The sequence below is a fragment of the Cebus imitator genome, unplaced genomic scaffold (assembly GCF_001604975.1).
Source record: "Cebus imitator isolate Cc_AM_T3 unplaced genomic scaffold, Cebus_imitator-1.0 Scaffold163, whole genome shotgun sequence".
NCBI classification, from domain to species: Eukaryota; Metazoa; Chordata; class Mammalia; order Primates; family Cebidae; genus Cebus; species Cebus imitator.
In genome coordinates, this window is record NW_016107478.1 from 172,647 (window position 1) to 194,382 (window position 21,736).

Below are 21,736 nucleotides of genomic sequence, written 5' to 3' on the forward strand. Positions count from 1 at the left end.
AAAACACCCACTCCCCCAGGTGTGGAAGACACAGGCCACTGGATGACAATGTGGGAAAAGTGGCGACAAGGAGAGGCTGGGGCAGCTCATGCAAGGGTCCACATCGGACTAGGAGGCACAGCGACTCCCCAAAGCAGCCATGTGTGTAAGTGTTGAAGGCTGAGTGACCCTTTCCCTCACTTCCCTGGAGCTGCCAGACCACTCCCACAAAGTCAGGGACCTGCCTGCTTGCTTCTGCTAGATCCTCACGCCTTTGCCAATGTCTGGCACACAACAGGAGCCCAATAAATAGCATGGCTTTTATTGTTTCCTTGGTTACCTTTGGAAGATCTACACATGCCCACAGCAGAAGTCCCAGTAGTACAAAGGTTGAGCCTCCCTGAACATTCCTGACCCTATTTCCCTTCCAGCAATGACCTGACCTCACTCCCCGCCCACCCTCAACTCCCCTCCCACTCCCTAATGGCAAGCATTGGTATAATGATTTGCCTAGCCTTCAGGAGACAACTGACACACAGAGAAGCAGAAGAGCTTTGAGAAAACAGAAAGCAAAAAACGTCACAAATGTGGCATCTTAGTGTACCTGCTCATCACTGTACCATCTGTACCAATGCAGAGAGCACTACTGCCTTTGGTTGTGGGTGCCTAATGTGTGCTGCAGGGGTCCACAAATTTGGCCCATTCTCTGGTTGTGTTCCTTTACAAATTGTCCATGGCTGCCTCCAGGCTACAAGGAAGAGCAGTTACTAGAAAGTTCAAAAAACCTGGATCATATACTGTCTGGCCCATTGTATAAAATGCTTATTGGGCCGGGCACAGTGGCTCACGCCTGTAATCCCAGCACTTTGGGAGGCCGAGGAGGGTGGATCACTTGAGGTTTGAGACTAGCCTGGCCAACATGGTGAAACCCCATCTCTATCAAATATACAAAAAAAAAAAATGGGCCGGTGTGGTGGTGGGTGCCTGTAAATCCAGCAACTCAGGAGACTGAAGCAGGAGAATCATTTGAACTGGGAGGTGGAGGTTGCAGTGAGCTGAGATCAAGCTACTGTACTCCAGCCTGGGTAACTAAGCGAGTCTCTGTCTCAAAAAAAAAAAAAAAAGAAAGAAAGGTAATTGACACCTGCACAATTATGGGGATGTATCACAATTTATTTATTTATTTAATCACTTCTCTACTGGCAGACATTTAGATTATTTCCAGATTATTCCAACGAATATCCTTCATATTCGTTGCCCATTTCTATGTGTCAGAAAGATAAACTCCTAGAAGTGGAAGATTTTGGCTTAAACAGTGTATGCAATTTTAATGGATACCATTTCAGAGACTGTACCATGTTATACTCTCCCAGACAACAGACAAGGCAGGAGAATGGTTTCCCTGCTCTCCTGACCTGCCAGCACAATGTGGTATCAAACTTCTAGATCACCGTCATTCATTGTGATAGGTGAAAAATGAGACTCTTGGAGTTCTGTTTTGCCTGTCTCTAATTCTGAGTTAGACTGTATCACTTTAATTTTAAAAGCCATTTGTGTTTTTTCCTAAAAATAGTCCATTATTAGCCAAATGCATCAGCTGAAACCATTCATTTTCCAGTCTTAGCCTCAGAAAGTTCAAGTGTTAAACATTTGCCCTGCCCTTTTCCTTTCCCACTTGTGTCCACCCATTACTATGTTGCTTAGTGCCCTGGGGTCCCAGGGTCCGAAGTTGCCCACTTGCTGAGGCCAGTCATTCCAGAGACCCTCACTGCAGCCCTTCTTCTCTGGCCATCCTTGCTCACTGGCTGTAAGGCCCCACGGCAAATCCAAGGGGCCCAGCCTGAGCCAGAAACCCCAGCTAAAGAAGAAGGTTCTGGAGCAGTGGCCTATGAACACAAGAACCCTTATATCCTTTCTTACTGGTGTTAACTCCCTGTGTTGGCCAACCACTTACACTGAAACAATGACATAAAAGGGAATGGCAGCTGGGCACAGTGGCTCACGCCTGTAATCCCACACTTTGGGATGCTGAGGCTGGTGGATCATGAAGTCAGGAAATTGAAACCATCCTGGCTAACACAGTGAAACTTCGTCTCTACTAAAAATACAAAAAATTAGCTGGGCGTGGTGGCATGTGCCTGTACTCCTAGCTACTCAGAAGGCTGAGGCAGGAGAATCGCTTGAACCTAGGAGGCAGAGGTTGCAGTGAGCCGAGATCGCACCACTGCACTCCAGCCTGGGCGACAGAGCAAGACTCCATCTCAAAAAAAAAAAAAAAAACGGAAAGGCAAGACAGAGCTGCCCCTGGTTCCTTTTCTTTCAGTCCTGCCTTACTCACTGTAAGTCAAAGTTAGTGTTGGTAGAACGTGCATGTAGCAAAGAGAAAAAGAGTGTTTATGCTGCATTCTTAATGGAACCAAGATATCAAGATATACATATACATGAGGAGTTCAATGTTCTTATATTTGTATTGATAAATACATTTAAACAATGAACAGTAAAATTCATGCTAATAATTTAAATTTTTCTTTACTTAGAATGGCATTAAGTTGCAACTATTTATGACAAGAGAGAGACCATGGAGAAAGAAAAAAGCTTTACATTTTAGTACCTTTAAAGCACTTTTGGGCTGCTTTTTGCACTGGGCCCTGCAAATTATGCACTAGCTCTGACTCCACGTGTTGCTGATTGACCAAGCTGGGGGAAGGGAAGTGACCGGACCAGCCAGGCCTGGCACAGGTGTGACTGGAATGTACTGATCACTTGTTAAGGGACTTAGCACCCAGGTGTGGCCACACTTGGATCATTCCAGGGTCTTGCTCAGCAGGGAGGAACCTGGGGGAAAGGCCACCAATGGGAGAAGAGTTATCCCAGCAGGGGTGGGGGCGGGGTGGGGGTTGGGAAGCATGCATTTGAAATTGTTTACTCCTCCCCTCTAGAAATGTCTTGACTTCTGCATTTCTACTGTAGAGGATGCTGCGGTGCTCCACGCAGATGCCTGCTCCAGGGAGACACCCATTCCTGGGGAAACAGCTGCAGGGGGGTGCTGACTGCTGACACTCAGAACTGCCCTTGGCAGAAAGGAGCTGCCTCATCCAAGGTCAGCCTGCACAATGACTGGTTGATGGGGCAGCATTTGGGTGTAAAGTCCTAGCCCACTGGCCTCAAGGTGACACAACTCTGGAGGGCCACCTTACCCCAGGGCTGCCTGTGGGTCAGCTGAAGCCTTCCTTGTGACTGCGCCACAGCTTGACTTCTCACTCTTCGCCGTCATGCTTCCCTACTACCTCACAGTGACAGATCACGAGGGTCTGAACATTAACTTCCTGTATGCAAAGGCATGCTGAAAACACCCATTCTTCCAGATTCTTCCTTTACCTGAAGGCAGTGTGGGCCAGTGTTTAATAGCACAAATATGTAAGACCAACCTCATTTTGAACCCTAGCTCTGTGTAGTGGTTTCAAAACATGGCCCTAGATTCTTCGCTAGTCCTTTCCTTCAAGAAGTGGAGCTCAATGCCCGTCCCTTGAGTATGGACTGGATTAGTGACTCCGTGACAGGTGTGACCAGCGACTGGGTCGTAAAAGGCACTGCAGACTCCTCCTTGGTCTCTCTTGGATCACTTGCTCTGGGCGAAGCCAGCTGCCTTGTCGTGAGGTTACTGGAGGAACCCATGTGGCAAGGAGCTAAGGTATGGTCAACATCCATGGGAGCTGGAAGCTGATCTCCCAGCCCCAGTCATGCCTCCAGATGACTGCTGCCCTAGCCCACAGCATGAGAGACCCTGAGCCAGGACCACCCAGATCAGCCACTCCCAAGTCCTTGACCTTCAGAAACAATGATATAATAAGCGTTTGCTGCTTTAACCTCTAACTTTTGGTTTTGTTCATTATGTAGCTATAGATCACAAATACACTTATTCTCTGAGTTGTGTTATTTACTTTGTCTTGAACAATTTTATTTTTGTTTTTGAGACAGAGTCTCACTCTGTCGTCCAGGCTGGAGTACAGTGGCATGATCTTGGCTCACTGCAACCTCTACTTCCCAGGATCAAGGGATTCTCCAGCCTCAGCCTCCTTAGTAGCTGGGATTACAGGCATGTCCCAATCCGCCTGGCTCATTTTTGTATTTTTAGTAGAGATGGTGTTTTGCCATGTTGGCCAGGCTGGTGGTTACTTTGGATAACCTAAAACTCATCTGCGGAATGGAAATAACACTAATACCTACTTCAGAGGATTGCTGAGAAGATGAAGACAAGGCATGGAAAGTGTTCAGCCTTAGCGTCCACCACGTCAGGACGGGCTAACGTTAGCACTGCTGTTACCTTTATGATCCTCTTTCGCTGGCTCCTCTCCTTTCTCTTAACGAAATCACGCTCCACAACCTTAACACAGCTCTTGGCTGGAATCAAGCAGGACTTATAGTGGCTTCTACTTTTGGCAAAATTGCCCACTACCTGCTGTGGGCCTGGACATCGCCCAAGATTAAGACTAATGGGTGTGGAGGACCCCACAGCCCCCAGGCCATGATGAGACCCTCACCCCTATACTCCTCTACCCCTACCGCCACCCAATCACATTCTGCTTAAGATACCTATCCCAACGTCAGAACTGACCAATCACCCTCTCCTAGGGGCCCACCAGGTGTAATTCGGTCATGCCTTATCTTCAGTTGTCCTTAGTCACCATGGCCTTCCAGGGGCCTTGCTACCTGTGATCTTCACCTGCTACGGCAATGCAGCATCTCTTAATCTGACCTCATCTGCCACTGCCCCGCTGCCCTTCCTCTCAGGCACTCCCTCTGTGCTCTCATGGTCTGACAGCAGCAAAACCCTCTCCATCCTGTCTCTGAACATTCCTTTCCCCTCCTTGTTCTTAACTAGAACCCTGAAGCCCTCTTTAAGTGGTATCATTGTCTCCCCTGTGACCCTCCTGCCACTGGACTAGATGTAAGTGAGGCAGAGTCCTCCTGGCCCCTCATTCCTGCTTCCAGATCTCTCTTCCTCCCCTGTGCCCAGAAACCAACCTCAGAAACTTGGAAACATGTGCCCAATACCTCCCCTGAAAACCACAGCTCCCTTCACTGGAGTGTGGATCATTGGATTTCCTGACTCCAACATCCTTGGTTCCTTTCACCGGGTCCTGGAAAACTGTCACCTTCTTCAACATTAATTTTCGGTGATTTAATACCCACAGAGATGGTTCTGTCCATGCCTGGCCTCTATGCCCCTGGCCTCCCTGACCTTGGCCTTCTTTCTTTATATTCCAGTGACCTTATCTTCCACATGTCTTTGGCCACTGACTCTCACAACATACTCTAGAGGAGGGGACAGAAATTACCACTCATCGAGATCCAGTGTGGGAGTGGAAGTGAGCCCACTGGTAAATGTGGCCTAGCTCCTGTTTTTGTAAATTTGATTTTATTGGAGCCAGTCATCCCTATTCATTTATGTACTGTCTTTGGCTGTTTCCGTGTGGCAGATCTGAGGAACTGTGAGAGACTCCGTGGCTTGCAATGCCTAACATATTTGTTGTTTGGCCTTTAGGAAAGATTGCTGACCCCTCGGCTTGGTCATGATGTCTACATTCACTGTCTCCATAGCTTCAATTGCAAGTGTTTGCTCTCAGCCATCACCGCCTCTCTTACTAGCTTGTGCCCTCTAGTCCCCTGGCTTTAATGCTTCACTCCACCCAGGGCATCCTGTCCACCATATCAGTCCCTTGTCAGTCCCTGGGGGCCTCTCACATCCTGCCTCCCACTGTGGCTGGCTTAGATGTAATTGTAACCACACCCTTGGGTCCTCACTCCTGCCTACACATCACACTCCCTGCCAAACCTCAGCCACGGTTAAATATAACTCTGCCTACTCTGTACCCCACCCACACAGATTCCTGGGTGAAAACCCACAACCACACTGATCTTACTGTAAATTCACGAGCACAAACCCCTGGTAGGACCAATGCTGCCTGGCAGTGCCACAGTGTTCCCCTGTTAATTCATTTCCCACTCTCCGAGGGACAGCTTCACATCTCTTCTCTCCTCAAACCATCAACATCCTCTCCCCTTTCATCAGCTGAAATCCTTATTTCACTGAGAAAACAGAAGCAATCAGAAGAGAACTCCCACACCCTCCTACCACCCTATGATCCTCCCATTTGTAGCAACTGTAGCCATTAGTCCCGCTTCCCTCCCGACAACTGGATGAACTCTCCATGTGCCCATCAAAAGACAACCTCTCCACCCGAGCTCAGGAGCCACTCCATGCCCCGACTGAAGACTTCACACTATCAATCTACCCTCTCCTGCACTGTCATTTTCCCCTCCTCTGGATCACTGTCATGATTGCCATCTCTCCCATCTTAAAAGCAATCACACAGACAAGGTACCTTCACCTTCCCCCACACCCGCTCCAACCGTCACCCTGTTTCTCCGCCTCTCTTGACAGTGAGCCTCTCAGGTTTGCTTCCACTGTCTCCACTGCCTTGTCTCTGGTTCTCTCTTGCCCTCACTGGTCAAGGTTTCACCCCTATCGCTTAAAGTCAGTGATGACATTCCCATGGCCAAATCCAGAGGTCTCTGTCTTCATCTCCCTCAGCAGCATGTGGCACAGTTGCTGGTCTTCCTTCTGAAACAGTCTCCCCTTGGATTCTGGGATGCCACATCCTCCTGGTTTTGTTCCCCCACCCTGGTTGACAGTACCTCCTCCTGTCCTTGGCTGGTTCCTCCTCCCCTAACCTGCAGGGTGTCCCAGGGTCTTCTCTAGCCACCCTCACTCATCTACCTCCATGGCTTTAGAAAACATTTCTCTGAGGCTGAGAAATATGTATGTGGGGCTCCAACCTCCACTGAACTCCTGAACTCCTGACACATGTCACTGGCTCCTGCTGTCGTCCCACCTGGACATCTGAATGGCTTCTGATTCCCCTTTCCAGTCTCCTCTCCCTGTTTAAAATGGCAGTCAATCTTGGCCCCAAACTTTGGAATCACATCCACAGCCGATCTGTCTGGAAATCCTTTTGGTGGTTCAACCTGCACTGCATCTTCCAGATTTGACACTTTTCTGTGCTGCCCAGACAAGTGTCTTCTTTCTTCCACTCTTGCCCACTCCCACCCCTATCTACTCCATCCAGCTGTCACAGTTACCCTTTTAAAAGAAAATTCAGGCCATGCCACTTTCCTGTTCAAAGCCCTCGCTGGCTTCCTATTATACTTAGAATAAAATATAAAGTCCTTCCTAACCGACAAGGAGCCATATGATCTAGCCTCTGGCGGCCGTTTGACCTCATTCCTCACCATGGCTCAGCGTGGGAATGCTAGCTCCACAGCGCTCGTGCTGTTTTTCAAACACATGCAGTCTTGCTAGGACACCTGGGTAGCTATATGCAAAAGAATGGAACTGGACTCCTACCCCACTCAACAACCTAAATATAAGAGCTACAGCCATAAAGTCTTTGAAGAAAACTTAGGGGTAAATCTTCATGACCTTGGGTTTGGCAATAAATTCTTATATATATGGCACTAAAAGCACAAACAACAAAAGGGAAAATAGATAAATTAGGATTTATCTAAATTCAAAACTTCTGGTCATCAAAGGACATTACCAAGACATGAAAAAAAAAACCCGCAGAATGGGAGAAAAGGTTTGCAAATCACGTATCTGATGAGGGTCTAGTATCCAGTTTACATAAGAAACTCTTACCTCTCAACAAAAAAGACAAAGGACGAAATTTAAAAAGAGGGCAAAGGATTCAAACAGACCTTTCACCAAAGATACACAAAATGGCTGACATGCATATAAAAAGATGCTCGACATGATTAGCTCCAAGGAAAATGAAAATTAATACCACAAATGCACCAGAATGGCTATAACAATACTAATAATTTAAAAACCAGAAAGTAACAAGTGTTGGTAAGAATGTTGAAAAATTAGGACACTCATACCTTGCTGGTGGGAATGTAAAACGGCACAGCCTCAGTGGAAAAGAGTTTGGTTGTTTCTCAGAAAGTCAGACACAGAATTAGCATCTGACCCAGCAATTCCACTCCTAGTTCTATATCCCAAAGAACTGAAAACAGGTATTCAAACAAATACATGAATGTTCATAACAGCACTGTTCACAGTAGCCAAAAGGTTGAAACAACCCACATGTCCATCAACAAAGAGTGAAGAAACCAAATGTGGCCTCATAAGATGAACTACTATCCTACCATAAAAAGAAATGAAATACTGATACTGAAAACATTCTGCTAAGCGAAAGAAGCCAGTTACAAAAGGCACATACTGTATGATTCCACATATATGAAATATCCAGAATAAGTAAATCCATAGAGACAGAAGACAAATTGGTGGTTGCCACAGGCTGGGGCCAGGGGAGAAAATAGGGAGTGACTGCTTAATGGGTGCAGGGTTTCCTTTTAGGTGCTGAAAATGTTTGGAACTACGTAAAGGGAGCGGCTGCACAGCACTGTGAATGCACTAATCTACGCTGAACTGTCTGTCCATTTTGTAACAGTTAATTTCTTGTTAGCCCAGCTCAAGCCCTGGGCTCTGGCTGTCCCTCTGCCTGGGAACAGAGTTCCAGAGTCCTCCCGAGTTGTTGCTGGCCTGCCCTCCCTGTGTTCAGGTCCCTGCTCACAAAGTCATCTCCTGAGGGACTCTTCCTGACCTTCCCCCACTTAAAGTGTCACTGCTCCTCATCTACCCACCCGTCTACACACGCAACAGCAAATTCTCACTCACCTTTCACAGCCAGGCTTGGCTGCCATCCCGAGACCTAGGCAGAACTAGCCACTTCCTCCTCTTGTCTCTGTGGCCCTTTACAGTGCAGGGATCTGTCTGCTCACCTTGGCTAGAGGCTAACCCTTGTTAAGAGCAGAACAGGTCTGTGTTCTCCAAAGTACCGGCCCAGGGCCTCCCTCCCCAGCACCAAGCAGATGCTTGCTGAGAGCCTGCTGCTTGAACTGGAGGTAGTTGGTTCCTTCAAAAGGAAACGACTGTGTTGCTGCTTGAGAAGTCATCACAGGTTACTTAGGACAAAGCCACTCTTTTCCCTGAAGGGAGAGTATGGCTACAGTGTTACCTGTCTGGGCTCCCTGCCCGGCTGGCCGGGAGGAGCCAGGGCTACAGAAACCCAAGCCTCACCTGGAGCTCCCAGAAGATGCTGCGCGTGTGGCGATGGTAGTAGTGTCTCAAGGGAATGTACTCCAGGCCCTCTCGGTTTGTCTTCAGATAGTTCTCCACATGCTTAAAGAACCATGGCTTGTAGTAATTGCCAATGCTATTCAGCTGAAATGACAGAGGGCACTGTGATCAGCCTGCAGACAAGTGCCCAGCGCCATCAGGGCGTAACAGTGACACCCGGCTTCTGTTCAGCACTCCTGGCCTTTTCAAAGCTCTCTGATGTCTATTATCACCTTTGAGACTCTTGAAAGCTGGTGAGGTTATGCACAGCGGGTATCTTCTAGCAGAGAGAGCAGGAGCTCAAAAGAGGTTAAGTGGTATGTGCCCAGGGCCACACAGTAAGTCCCCGACAGTCTAGAGAACTCAGTGACCCCAGCCTAGCCTGGTGCAAATGTTTAATAGTGTCTGCCCTGATGCAGTGCTCCAGGCAGGGGAATTCCCTCCCTCCCTCCTTTCCTACCCTCCCTGAGGCCAGTGAAGCTTGAACTCTGGGCATGGGTCAGCCTGTCAATGCAATCCAGGGCTCGCAGCACTAATTGGTCATGGCACTTTCCCTGCTGTCCCTGGACCAAGCTCCACAGTCCTCTGGGCACAGCACTCCCCAGGCAGCCATTGTCTGGAGGATGCTCACATGAATAAACCTCACACCTCCCTGGCCCTGGCCCTGTCCCTGGCTCTGGGGGCTCTCACACCCAAATCTTGTATTGAGCTGGTGTCTCCTTCAGCCCTAAAGGGTCAGGACTCAATGTGCTGTGTGTGCTAGGATGGCTGAGCTTCTCCTGGCCTCAGCTTCCTCATCCATAAATGAATTCTGGCAGATGCTCACAGGGAGAGGCAGGGGGGATCCTGGAAAGAGCATAAGCTTCAGGATGGGCAGCTGGGGACACACCTAGTTCCCCACCAGCTGTGTGACCTCAGGCAGGTCATCTCTGAGCCGGTTTCTTCACATGTAACATGTCAATAAAAATACATACTTTGTGGGAGTTCTTTGCCTATTAGAAATTACATACACATGCCCATTGTATTTATAAAAATGGGATTATCTTACATGTATTATTTGCCAATTTGCTTTTTCCACTTACAACACATTCGGCAGAGCCTGGGCAGTTTACTTAGCACCTCTGGAAGACTAAAAGAGATGATGTAGGAAGTGCCAAGCACAGTGCCTGGCTCACAGGGGGCTGGAGTCTCAGCCCCCACCCACCCCCGTTGCTGACCTTCTCTACCCTAGAGCCAGGCAACCCTTTGCTCTGGATCTCTGGCCCCCAGCACGTGCAGCTTCTCTGTGTGCACCTGCTTGTGCTTGTGCCCACCCTGCTGCTCAGGACACTCTGCAGGGTCAGGAAACTAGGGCTAAAGAGCCTCTTTGCCCAAATTAGTTTTGGTGGGGATGGTATGGGGCAGGGCAAAAAACACTCATGCTGGCCTCTGCCTGCTCATGTGAAGAGGGGAACCCAGAAGGAAACAGAGCAACCTGATCTAACCCCAGGTGAGGTGTGGCATATATGTGGCAGTGGCACCACCAGCTGCATAATGAAAGTGAGACTTAGGGCCACTTAGATACAGGTGCTCCTGGTGCCCGCTGATGCATCAGGAGCCATGCAGAGAAGCTCAGGATATGGGAAAGAACCTAGATAGTATGTCTCTTCCAGGCACACACCAGCTGAGGAGGCCAGGTGGCTACACGAGCTCCAGGCCACCTCAGTCCTTAATTGCAAGCCACTTCCTATCTCTGCTCCCCGCCCCGTGAAATGGGGGCAGGCTGCTTCTCACAGGATTGTGGCAAGCTTTACACTGGGCAGTGCCTGCAGAGGGCCCATCACAGGGCCTGGCACACAGGGACAACTTCCCAAATGCTTGGAAACAGAAATGTTTGGAAGAAATGCTTCTAAAATGAAGTGCCTAGACGTCTAATGGCATCTACCACTCTGCCTCAGCCCTGTTCCCATCAGGTATCAGGGTCTTGCTCACTGGGGCACTTGGCAAATACCCCTCTGTTGCTGATTCTGGGAGGGCCTCTGGGTAAGGCCCTCTGGGCCTCAAGTCTTCTCCTTGGGAAGTAAAGGAATCAGATCAGGTCTCCAAATATTTTAAAAGCAGTGCAAACCCCTCTGCCCAATCATAATCTTAGGTGGCATCTAACACATCAAACAGAAGACAGCAGAGCCACTTTGGGTACAGTGGGGGTGGTAACTCCCCTTGGTCCCATCCCTCAGCTTTCCTACCCCTGATAGCCTCAAGGGAATGCCTCAGAGCACCTGGAAACTCTGGTCTAGATGTCCTTGCTAGGTGACTTGGTGTAGGTGACACGTACTGTCTGGGCTTTGGCCTGGGTCAGGCAGATCCAGGGGCCCAGGAGGGCCATACACTTCAGCTTGATATGCCGTATTGCTACCGCTGCTCCAGGACCTCCGCACTTACCGCAGAGACACACAGGGAGCAATGTTTGCATGATGCTAAAGTCTGCAGGCTGATATGTTGGGGAACTGACTGAACCAGGAGTCACAAGCTGGAATTTAAATCTGTTCTGTGCTAGCTGTGTGTCCTCAGAGAAGTCTCTTTCCCTTTTTGGGCCTCATTTTCTTATTTGTAGAGAGGATTGTACCAGATGATTTTCCAGCCCTTTACAAGTTTAAAATGTTTGAAGTATATATATAGGTATAGATTAAGAGTCTGAAGGGATGCTATCCTTTGATCTGCGATTTCTACATTAAGACATTATTCGAATTACAGACAAAAGTTGTTCATTGCTCCATTAATTAAAATAACAAAAAAAATCAGAAAGCTTAAATTTTCAACTCTGGGCAGCGATAGGGCATTCATTCGTTTGCTCTATGCAATGTTCTGTAGGTGGACATTAACAACAATAGTTATGAAGGCAATATAACAACATGGGGAAACGCTCATTACAATAAACAAGAAAAAGGCTGGGTGCAGTGGCTCACACCTGTAATCCCAGCACTTTGGGAGGCCGAGGCAGGAGGATCATCTGAGCTCAGAAGTTTGAGACCAACCCGGGCAACATGGTGAAACCCTGTCTCTACTAAAAATACTGAAATTAGCCGGGTGCAGTGGTGTGTGCCTGTACTCCCAGCTACTCGGGAGGCTGAGACAGGAGAATTGCTTGAGCCTGGGAGGCAGAGATTGCAGTGGGCCGAGATTGCACCATTGCATCTAGTCTGGGCAACAGAGCGAGACCTTGTCTCAAAACAAAACAAAAAACAATAAACAAGAAAAGACAAATGTGAACAGGTGATCACAGCTGAAGACAAACAAACTGCAAAGAGATGCTCACCCTCATGAGTGATCCAAGAACTGCAAAATAAAACGAGATACTATTTTTAACCCTATCAGATTGGCAAAAATGAAAGAGTGATCTTATTTAGTGTTGGCAAGCATGTAGGGAAAAAGGTGTTCTCACGCACCACTGCTGCAAGTAGGCACAAGCACAGCTCTTCTTGAGGGTTGTTTGGTTTTATCTATTAACATTTAAAGTGCTCAAACCTTTGTGTAATGAGTTCCATTTTTCTGATTCAATCCTACACAAATATTTGTACAGAAGGACAGGATAAATGTAAGACAGTCTTAAATCTTCAATGCAATATTATTTGTAAGAGCAAAAGTTTATGCAACATAAATGTCAGTAAGGGCTAAATTAAGCCAATTATTTACATGCAAAAATGGGATGTTATAGAATGAAAAGAAGACATGCACACATACACACACACACAGGGAAATAGGTCTTGGCTGGGTTTGGTGGCTCACACCTATAATCTCACTACTTTGGGAGGCTAAGGTGGGAAGATTGCTTAAGGCCAGGTATTCAAGACTAGCCTGGGCAACATAGCAAGACCCCACCCCTACAAAAAAATTTTAAAAATTAACTAGGTTGGGCACAGTGGCTAACACCTATAATCCCAGCACTTGGCTTGGGAGGCCAAGGTGGGTGGATCACCTGAGGTCAGGAGTTTGAGACCCACCTGGTCAACATGGCAAAACTCCATCTCTAGTAAAACTGCAAAAATTAGGCAGGTGTGGTATGGTGGCACATGCCTGTAATTCCAGCTACTTGGGAAGCTAAGGCATGAGAATTGCTTGAACCTGGGAGGCAGAAGTTGCAGTTAGCCGAGATCACACCACTGCCTGGGCAACAGAGTGAGACTATCTCAAAAAAAATTAAAAATTAACCAGACATGGTGGCACATGCCTGTAGTCCCAGCTACTTAGGAGGCTAAGGCAGGAGGATTGCTTGAGCCCTGGAGTTCAAGGCTATAGTGAGCTATGACTGCACCACTGTACTCCAGCCTGGGTGACAGAGACCCTCTCTCAAAAAAAAACAAAAAAAAAACAAACAAAACAGAAAAGGAAAAAAAAATAGTCTTGAAGAATACACACAAAAGTGTTATACCTAAGTGGTTACATCCTGGGTGTAAAGAGATGTACTTTTACTTTAACTTTTCTTTATGTATTTTGGCATTGTTATATTACATTTACAATTTAAAACCTTTAAAAAAAATCCATACACAGAAAGAGGAAATAAATACAGTTGTCCCTCAGTATCCATGGGAGATTTGTTCCAGGATCCCCCCAAATCCATGAATGCGTAAGTCCTATACATAAAATGATGCAGTATGTGCATAGAACCCTACGCACATCCTCCTGTATACTTTAAACCATCTCTAGATTTCTTATAATACCTAATACAATGTAAATGCTATATAATAGTTAAGGAATTGATAAGAAAAAAAAAAGTCTGTCCGTGTTCAGCTCACATGAAACCATCCATTTTTGCCCCCTGAACATTTTCAGTCTGCAGTTGGTTGAATCCACTGATGTGAAACCCAGAGACAGAAGGACCAATTGTATACCAAATACATTGGCCATACTGGCTTTGGGTCACATTTACAGGTGGAGTCTTTTCTTTCCTCTTTACTTGTTTGTACCTTCCAAGTGTCTTACAATAAGCACAAATCCTTTCTAAAGGCAGAAAAAACTGCTAGTAAAAATTACATGGCATATGTGGAAGGAATGTCAATCTAGATTCCAAGGCATCAAATCAATGACTCAAATATTGTGGAAGTTTACATTATCTCTTTTAAATGTTGGGATTACAGGTGTGAGCCACTGTGCCCAGCCTACATTACCTCTTGAAGATTCAGTTTCCTCATCTGTAAAATGGGGTTGCTATGAGGACCAAAGATTGCATCCACTAAGAGACAAGCACATCACAGGCAGGCGGTAGGGAGTAGGTGGAAGCTTCCATCACTGTCTAAGACAACTCTGATGATAGATCCTGTTGCCTGTATCCCAGGTGGGCTGACCCAGCCTTGAAGAGGTGGCTGCCAGGGTCAGGATGGGGGAACGGGCTCAGTCTCAGTACAGCGATGCCTCTCCAGTCTTGGTCTGCAAGCAGCTGACACCCTGGCTTACCTTGCTGGGCTCTACCTCGTCTGTCATGACCCCCGTCATAATGACGGCCTCATCCAGGGAGTAGAGCAGCCCTTCCACGAAGTGGTTCTCCTGCCGCTGGGACTCATGGGTGAACTTGGCACAGATAGCCTCCAGGCCCCGCACCGGCTCGAAACGCAGCTTGACGTACTTCTTGGCAGGGATGATGCGGATCTCGGCAGCCACCAGGAAACCCAGCGTCCCACAGGACCAGGGTACGGCATAGAATAGGTCTGAGTTTTCGGACTGTGAGACAGAATTGACATGCTGAGCGCTGGAACCTTGGGTCCCATATTGTGGCACACAGTCAGTCAGGGAGCAAAGCCTGGGAGAGTCCCTGTTCTCTCACTGTCTTGTGTAAACCCAAACAATGAACTGTACACACTGAGCTTATTGGGCTTTAGTTTTCTCTCTGCAGCTTCAGCATGACATGGAACACAATACTGCTCGCTGTTTCAAGGACGCTCACTGAGAGAGCATCCTCCTTCTCCCATCTAGGCACAGCCCCTGACCCAGAGGCTATTCAGGAAAAAGCTGGGACCAGCACTGCCACCCGCCACAACCCACAATGGGTGACTCAAGGGCAGGGGTCCAAGGCCTAAAACAGAGCTGAACCCTTACTGGGTGTCAGGCAGTGTAGCTGGGGAACACTAAATTTCCTCACTTCTGAAGCATCACTAAAATTTACACAGCCTTTCCCAGTCCACTGGCTTGTGGGATCCATCCACAACAAAGCCCAGGGAGGGTGCTGGCACTCCCTTATGACAAGGAAAGAAACTGAGTCTCTGAGGGCTGCCATGACTCAGCCAAGGCTTCCCAGAAAAGTCAGCTGCAGCAATGCCAAGGCCCAGGCAAGCTCACCTAACTCCCCAGCCAGTGTTTCCTACAACACCTCATCTGCTTCCGTAAATCCATGTCCAATCTCACCATTTTATTGTTTTGACATGTCTTGCACATAGATAACTGACTTTTCCTTGGCCATTCTAATTGGGATTCTTTGGTTCTAATAAAGCTCCTTCTGAAAAAGTCCAGCCTTGTCCTGCCTTTACTAACAGGACAGCCCTGTGGAGTTTTCGTGAAACCTGAATGCTCTTGGTGATGGGCACAGTGAATGCAGGGGGCAGGAGAGCTGGAGCACAGAGGCTCTGCAGCAGGCTGGCAGAAGCCTCAGGAATAGCAGCATTGAGCCCACCGACTCCCCCTTGGAGCTAATCACATTCTCCCGGTCACGGCAGTGACGATGACACACTGCTACATGCTCAGCTCTATACAAGGAGCTTCCCATACAGGACCTATTTATTCCTCTAGACCACGTATTTGTCAGTGAGAAACCTGGGTCTCAGAGAAGGGAAGGAATTCACAAATGTCTGTCTCCTTTCTCTGCCAATAATAAATAAGTTAAAAGACAGGGCCCCAGCAAGCGTTCAGGGAAATAGAATGAACTGGTGTGAATCTTGCTAGGGGTATCTCTCATCTAAGAATAGTACTGCCAAGCTGGGAGTCTTTCCCTTGGCCCTCTTCTGTGAGGTAAACGACTCTGGTGGCTCCCTGAAATACCCACTTCAACCAGACTGACTGTCTCTCCCATGCCAAGGGCCCCCTCATACCTGCCAGGACAGAGCCAAGGTTACTTAAAGTTTCAGTTCTATCCCACCTCTTAGATAAAATGCTTTACATGTTTGTATCCCAGTTTGGGTGGTAGAATTGCCTTTTTTTTTTTTTTTTTGAGACGGAGTTTCACTCATGTTACCCAGGCTGGAGTGCAATGGCGTGATCTCGGCTCACCGCAACCTCCGCCTCCTGGGTTCAGGCAATTCTCCTGCCTCAGCCTCCTGAGTAGCTGGGACTACAGGCACGCACCACCATGCCCAGCTAATGTTTTGTATTTTTAGTAGAGACGGGGTTTCACCATGTTGACCAGGATGGTCTCGATCTCTTGACCTCGTGATCCACCTGCCTCGGCCTCCCAAAGTGCTGGGATTACAGGCTTGAGCCACCGCGCCCGGCAGAATTGCCTTTTATTTTTCTAAAACAGCCTCTCTAATCACTTAGTTACATGATCACGTGCTGCATAAAGACATTTCAGTCAACAATGGGCCGCAGATATGATGGTGGTCTCATAAGATTATAATGGAGCTGAAAAAGTCCTATTGCCTAGTGATATCATAGCTATCACAGCTATCCTAATGTCATACTCATGTGTTTATGGCGACACTGGTGTAAGCAAATCTGTACTGCCAGTTGTATAAAAGTATAGCACATATAATTATGTACACCACATAATACTTCATAATGACTCTGTCATTGGTTTATGTATTTACTACACTATACTTTTAATTGTTATTTTAGAGTGCACTCTTTCTGCTTATTAAAAAAAGTTAAGGCTGGGTACAGTAGCTCATGCCTGTAGTCCAAGCACTTTGGGAGGCCAAGGTGGGCAGATCATCAGGTCAGGAGTTGGAGACCAGCCTGGGCAACATGGTGAAACCCCACCTCTACTAAAAATACAAAAATTAGTTGGGCGTGGTGACAGGCACCTGTAATGCCAGCTACTCAGGAGGCTAAGGCAGCATAATCATTTGAACCCGGGAGGCGGAGGTTGCAGGGAGCGGAGATCATGCCACTGCTTTCCAGCTGGTAAACAGGGCGAGACTCCATTTCAAAAAAAAAAAAAAAAAAGAAGTTAACTGTAAACAGCCACAGGTCCTTCAGGAGGTATTGCAGAAGAAGGCTTGTTGTCATAGGAGATGACAGCTCCATGTGTTTTGTCCCTGAAGACTTTCAAGTGGGGCAAGATGTGTAAGTGGAAGCATTATTGATAATTTTGACTCTGGGTAGGCCTAGACTACCGTGTGTTAGTGTCTTCACTTTTTTTCTTTGAGACAGGGTCTCGCTCTGGCATAATCAGGGCTGACTGCAATTAGCCAGGCATGGTGGTGCACGCCTGTAGTCCCAGCCACTAAGGAGGCTGAGGCAGAAGAATCACTTGAACCTGGGAAGCTGAGGGTTCAGTGAGCCGAGATCGTGTCACTGCACTCCAGTTAGACAACAGAGACTCCGTCTCAGGAAAAGAAAATTAAAAAAAAGAAGAAAAAAGCTTATAGAATAAGGATATAAAGAAGGAAAATATTTTTGGACTCCTGCACAATGTGTTTGCATTTTAAGCTCAGTGTTATTACAAGACTCAAAAGTTTTTAAAGAGTTTATAAAGTAAAAACGTTATAGTAAGCTAACAGTAATTCAATAACAGTAATTTGTTATTGAAGAAAGAAAATTTTGAAAAATAAATTTGGTATAGCCTAAGTGTACAGTATTTATAAAGTCTACAGTAGTGTACAGTAATCTCCTAGGCATTCACATTCACTCACTCACTCACTCACTCACTCATTGACTCACCAAGAGCAACTTCCAGTCCTGCAAGCTCCATTCATGGTAGGTACGCTATCCAGATGTAGCATTTTTTATCTTTTATATTTTGACTGTACCTTTTCTAAGTTTAGGTATGTTTAGATACATAAGTACCATGTGTTACCGCAGCCTACAGTACTGAGTACAGTACTATGCTGTACAGGTCTGTAGCCAAGGAGCAGTAGGCTATCCCACGTAGCCTAGGTATGAAGTAGGTTTTCTCATCTAGGTTTACGTAAGTATACTCCATGATGTTTGCACAATGACAAAATTGTCTACAACTCGTTTCTCATAACTCATCCCTATTGTTGTGTGACACGCGACCGCACCTCACAGTGTAAGATACCCAGCTTTGATGCCAAGGCCTGACTTCCTCCAAAGAGGCAGGATGGCATAAGGAATGGCTAGGGGGAAGGGATCTGGGAGGCTGATTACTGGGGTATGAGTCCCAGCTGTGTGATCTACGACAAGTTTATTAACCTCTCTGAGCTTTAGTTTCCTATCTATAAAATCTGGATAATAATAGTATCTTCCTCATAAGGTTGTTGAAGGATTACATGCCTTAATATATATAATGTATTTACAACATCGCCCAAGCACATATAAGGGGCTATACAAATTTTTATTATGGATATAGCCCCAGACTGAACAGGTGTATTTGAAATGAGACACACCAGAGGAGCCCCCTCCCTGACCTCAGGATCCTTAATACCCAGAGCAGGCTGGCATGGATGTTTCCCATCGCTGAACTCACCGGAGTGCATCGCACAAAGCTGCCATCAGCCAGGACCAGCTCGTAGGCAGTGCAGATGTGTTGGAATAGGCCGTATTTGTGGGATGACGACTCTATGCCCGTGCCCATGATCAAGCCCCCTGCAGAGACATCACGCAAAGTGTCAGCAGGGAGAGCTTCAGGTACAGGGTTGGGGTGGGTTGGAGCTGGGGACCTCCTAGTATGAGGGAGGCATGGCAGGCTAGCAGAAATGGGGTTGTTGACTTAGGGGAGATTTCCCACCTGTCAATCTAGAGAGCAGAAGAGGGAAGGAGGGGCTCAGATGGAAGCATGAGGTCATCCTTAGAGGCAGAGGGTGGTAAGCAGACTTTATCAAGGGTACTCACACCTCACCTCTGGCCAGCCTCAACCTAGAAATCTGTGTGCATTCATTTTGAGAGGGACTTTAATGAAAAGGGGGGCTGACGGGGTGACAGGAAGCCCTGTCCCATGGGAATAGTTAAAAGAACCAAAGATGTTTTTCTTGGAGAAGAGGCTTTGGGGGCTATGAATCCTATGAGAGAAAAAGAGAGACTAGACTTATTCTGTGTGTTCCATGGAGTGGAATTGGAGCAATGGGAATAAGTCACAGGGAAGCAGATTCAAACCAGAAATTAAAAGTGCCATCTGATAACTTGAACTGCTCAGAAATGAACAGCAGGCAGTGAACATCCCTGTCATTGGAGCAGGCAAGTAAGAGACAGAATGACTTCTGTCACAGATGGAATAGTGGCAATTCCAGGACTAGATGGAGGGTGGCCAAGGCCTATCAGCTCTGATCCTAGGACCGTCTGTCTCCTACTGCCCATTAACATGGGGTCCTTACCCACTGTGAGGTCATCCAGCTCAGGCAACACGGGCAGAGTCCAGCCAATGGAGTTCAGCAGGGCAGTCACCTGGCCCATGGACACCAAGGGCTCCACACGGACAATCTGTTGACACAAGAAAAGAGATCCTGGGTCAAAAGGAGGCTGCCAGGCCCAAGGCAGTGGGGGGCTCCTGCACACAGAAGGTGTCATCTCAAACCTTCGCAAACACCTCCTGCAGGGATTCCAATACAGCCTTTACAGGCTCTTTCTAGAACACTGCCTTTAATTACAGGGAATGGGATTTCTGCCTCTCTGTTAGCTAGCGTTTAACCTTGCCCTTCAAGTATATTTATACTAAATATTTGACTTATCCTTTTCTAAATTACAGGAGAAATACTCATTCACTTAGAAGATATAGCAAAAGTGAAGAAGAAAACAAAAATCACCCATGCTGGCTGGGCACGGTGGCTCATGCCTGTAATCCCAGCTCTTTGGGAGGCTGAGATGGGCGGATCACCTGAGGTCAAGAGTTTGAGAACAGCATGGCCAACTTGGTGAAACCCTGTTTCTACTAAAAATGCAAAAATTAGCCGGGCATGGTAGTAAGCACCTGTAGTCCCAGCTGCCTGGGAGGCTGAGGCAGGAGAATTGCTTGAACCCAGGAGGCAGAGGCTACAGTGAGCCAAGATCAGTGTCATTGCACTCCAGGGCAACAGAGCGAGACTCCATCTCAAAAAAAAAAAAAATCACCTATCCTAGTTCTTCAGAGTTACCAATGTTAATAACAGTGTGTACATTATGTATTTACTTTGTTTCCCCCCCCACACACTATATTGCTATTGTGAACACTGAATATAAGAGACAAGTTTCAGTTAATTTAGAAAGTTTATTTTGCCAAGCTTAAGGATGCGTTCCCATGATACAGCCTCAGGCAGTCCTGTGACATGTGCCCAAGGAGGCTGGTGCACAGCTCAGGCTTGTACATTTTAGGGAGATAGGAGACATCAATCAATATATGTAAGAAGTACACTGCTTCTGCCCAGGAAGGCGGGGACAACTTGAAGCAGGGAGGGGGGCTTCCAGGTCACAGGTAGTTAAGAGACAAACGGCCGCATCCTTTTCAGTTTCTGATAAGCCCTTCCAAAGGAGGCAATCAGACTATGCATCTATCTCAGTGAGCAGAGGGATGCCTTTGAATAGAATGGGAGGCAGGTTTGTCCTGAGCAGTTCCATTTGACTTTTCCCTTAGTTTAGTAATTTTGGGGCACCAAGATTTTCCTTTCACACTATTTTATGTTTTAACACAACACACACAAACAGCATCTCATTTTCTGTCTTGCCTTTTTAAAATTTAATACTATACTATGACCATCACCCCATATCATTACACATTCTTGGAACACACAATTTTTAATGTGTACATCCCTTGGACTTCTACTTCTAGCTGAGGTGGAACAACAGGGACCAGGTTTACCCTGCTGCCTGAAGAAAAAAAAAATGGACAAAATATATGAAATAAGGGTTTTCAACATAATGGACATAAACAATCAAAGTTAGTGATCCCTCAGAGAACAGGAAATAAACAAGGTGAGTGAGCTCTGAGGCGGGAGGACTGCTTGAGGCCAGGGGTTCGAGACCAGCCAGGGCAACAAGCAAGGAGTAAAATAAGAAAATTAAAAAGTATTTTTTAAAAAAAGTTAGCTCTAGGGATGGCCCATGTAACTGACTGGAGTGAGGCAGTACAGGGAAGGAGAGACCCAGGTGGAGTCCACAGGGGACTTTGGATTTTCTAAGAGTTAAAAAGATGAGGGTGAGGCTGGGCATGGTGGCACACGCCTGTAATCTCAGCACTTTGGGAGGCCAAGGCAGGCGATTCACCTGAGATAAGAAGTTTGAGAACAGCCTGCCCAACATGGTGAAACCCCGTCTCTACTAAAAATACAAAAAAATTATCCAGGCCTGGTAACAGGCATCTGTAATCCCAGCTACTTGGGAGGCTGAGACAGCAGAATCCATTGAACTCAGGAGGCAGAAGTTGCAGTGAGCCGAGATCATGCCACTGCACCAGTCCAGCCTAGGCGACAGAATGAGAAACCATCTCAAAAAAAAAAAAAAAAATCGTCCAGGCCTGGTGGCTCA

The 21,736-nt window shown here is 47.1% G+C and overlaps 1 protein-coding gene across 3 annotated transcripts in view; it reads right to left on the reverse strand.

Moving 5' to 3' along the window:
* Nucleotides 1–21,736, reverse strand: part of DHCR24 (24-dehydrocholesterol reductase) — a 37,058-nt gene that overhangs the window by 5,894 nt on the left and 9,428 nt on the right. For all 3 annotated transcript variants that reach the window (XM_017543978.2, XM_017543977.2, XM_017543976.2), the window contains exons 3-6: nucleotides 19,615–19,720; nucleotides 18,771–18,889; nucleotides 14,591–14,854; nucleotides 9,122–9,265 (exon numbers count right to left, since the gene is read on the reverse strand). In XM_017543978.2, the coding sequence (XP_017399467.1) occupies nucleotides 9,122–9,265; nucleotides 14,591–14,854; nucleotides 18,771–18,889; nucleotides 19,615–19,720 (633 nt within the window). The remainder of the gene's footprint in view (nucleotides 1–9,121; nucleotides 9,266–14,590; nucleotides 14,855–18,770; nucleotides 18,890–19,614; nucleotides 19,721–21,736) is intronic.